Source organism: Diadema antillarum, unplaced genomic scaffold, assembly GCF_040938485.1.
Source record: "Diadema antillarum isolate AM-2024a unplaced genomic scaffold, OU_Dant_1.0 seq00000550_RagTag, whole genome shotgun sequence".
Taxonomy (NCBI): domain Eukaryota; kingdom Metazoa; phylum Echinodermata; class Echinoidea; order Diadematoida; family Diadematidae; genus Diadema; species Diadema antillarum.
Window position 1 is genome coordinate 4,295,228 of NW_027271495.1, and position 2,636 is coordinate 4,297,863.

Below are 2,636 nucleotides of genomic sequence, written 5' to 3' on the forward strand. Positions count from 1 at the left end.
TGGCCAAGCTGAGTGCGCGAACGCTTGCTTTAGTGCGCGAACCTTTGTTACAAGTACGCGTACTCTTGCTAAGTGCGCGATAACATGTTTACCACTGTGACTCAGCGTGCGGCCAGTAAAAATGAACACATAGCTCTCGACCAATCAGATCGCAGGATTCTCGCTACCCATTCTATAATAACCCCCGACAAGTTCAATTACAGTGTACAAGATAATATTGACCTTATCTCATCATGAAACAAACTTGCCATTTGATGTCTTTTTTTTTTTTCATTCAGTATTTATTGGTAAAAAAGCATATGCCATTTACAAGCAAAGAATAAAAAATCAATCGAATTACAGAATCACATAAAAAAAGTGCAGCAAAACAAAGTGGATACTTAAAATATCACATTACGAATATGACAAAAATACCTTGTAGAAAAAAAATACAGTGCAAATTAAATGTCAAACCTCCATTTTTGAAAATGAATGCCAAGTTTGCCTTTCTTTTTAGAAATTCTGTATTCTATTTCTTTATTATTGTTTAAGTAAGCCTGAAAAGATTCGAAAGTAGGGGTTTTATTCTGGAATTTACAGACATATATGAAATACTTTACAGATAAAAAAATATATGATATATAAGAGTCTTCATAGAGACCGAACATTTTCTCAAAATTAGAAAATATATAATTTTTCTTTTCCTTGTGATTTATAATATCTATTATCTTTTGCCATAAAGGTAGTATATGGGGGCATAAAATAAACAAATGTAAAAAAGTTTCAGGCGATTTATTACAAAAGAAACATAATGGGGAATCTTTTCTCTTGATTTTAAATAGAAATTCATTTAACGCTATTGCCCTATAAAACAGTTTTACAAAAAAGGATCGTAATTGAGTGTCAATGGTGCTTGTCAAATTTCTCATAAGGATTTTTTCCCATATGGGAGAATTTAGATTAAATAAGTCATTCCAAAAAGAAAAATGATTAACTGGGATGACCTTTTCCAACATTACATCATATACATACTTGGAAACCTTACGAGTTTGCATAAGTTTACCTACAGTCGTTTCAAAAATAAGATCTTGATTTATTTCTGAACGTGTGAGCCATTCTTGTGGAATATTCTTCATTAAAAAATTATATTTCCTCCTATCAGATTTATCTATATCATAATCAAGCACCAGCTCTTCAAATAATTTACTCCCAGGGTGAACAGGATCCAATAAATCATTAATATAAATCAAACCCTTCTGTAACCAATTGTCATATACAAAGTATTGTTTTGATCTGGATCGAATATTCTTATTAAACCATAAAGACTGGCATGCACCTATTTCGGAATAAGCAGATCCAAATTCAATTTTAACCAATTTTTCTCTGAATGAATACCAGGATCTTAAAGAATCGGTTAACTGAACAGATGGCAATTTATTTAAAATAGATTCTGGAGCATTAGTTTTCCACAAAGGGGGGTGTTTCATAAAGCTTACGAGCGACTGGTGATCAGTCCTTGTGCTGAATTATGGAAATTCTGATATGTATAGCACATCAGAACTGATCACCAGTCGCTCGTAAGTTGTTCGTAACTTTACGAACAGCTTTATGAAACACCAACCGGTACCGGAGAGAAATTCTCTAGAACTGAAAGCTCCATACGTTTCCAGAAACTGTCAAAACTTTCATCATGTAACATTTTAACCCAATTCAATTTCTGAGAAAGAGCAAAAATCGAGGGGTTGATCATTCGTAAACCACCCTGGGAGTAATCATTACATAAATACTGCCTTTTAATCCTATCATTGCCCCCATTCCAAATGAACTTATACAATATAGTATTCAAAGATTTGAAAAACTTACTAGGAATCTTTATACACAAGACAGAAAATTGATAGAGGAGTTGGGGCAATAATAGGGTTTTTACAACACAAATCTTCCCAATTAAAGAGAGATTCCTGGCTCGCCAACAATTAAGCACACTTTTAATTGATTCTAATTTGGGCAAAAAATTCAAATTAAATAACTGATTTACATTCAAAGAAAATGTTATACCAAGGGTTTTAAATTGATTTTGTGTCCATTTAAGGCCTTTTTCAGAGAAAGGAAAATCAAGGGAACCTTTTGTAGAACCAATCCATACAGCCTCAGATTTTGAAATATTGAGTTTACAACCAGAACAAACAGCAAAAGTGTCCAACAAATTAAACAAAGTATTGAAAGAATTTATAGATCCATCTACAAAGCATGTGGAATCATCGGCTAATAAGGATATCTTTAACTCTTTTCTGTCCACAGGGATGCCTTTAATATCATCATTTTGTCTTACAGCTTGAGCCATAGTTTCAATAACTAACAAAAACAAATATGGGGAGATAGGGCAACCCTGAAAGATTCCCCTTTCCATGTCGATGGGTTTTGTTAAACCGTTATTTAAGACATAGCTCTTTCTTCCAAAATAAATTGACCTAATCCAACCAATAAATTTATCTCCAAAATCAAATTTTTTTAAGACTTTCAATAAATAATTATGGTTTACACTGTCAAAAGCTTTTTGAATATCTAACAGAAGAATTGCTCCAGGTATTTCATGAAAATCAGTATACTGAATTGTATCAATTAATAATCGAATATTATTTCCAATATGTCTCCCTTTC

The 2,636-nt window shown here is 32.4% G+C and overlaps 1 protein-coding gene across 1 annotated transcript; it reads right to left on the reverse strand.

The window, feature by feature from the left end:
• Positions 1-440: 440 nt before the first annotated feature.
• On the reverse strand, positions 441-2,386 carry LOC139734862 (uncharacterized). Its single transcript, XM_071645643.1, has 2 exons — positions 1,607-2,386; positions 441-1,481 (listed from the first exon to the last, which is right to left on the reverse strand). Exons 1-2 carry the CDS (start codon positions 2,384-2,386, stop codon positions 441-443), a joined length of 1,821 nt encoding a protein of 606 aa, XP_071501744.1.
• Between the last annotated feature and the right edge of the window lie 250 nt (positions 2,387-2,636).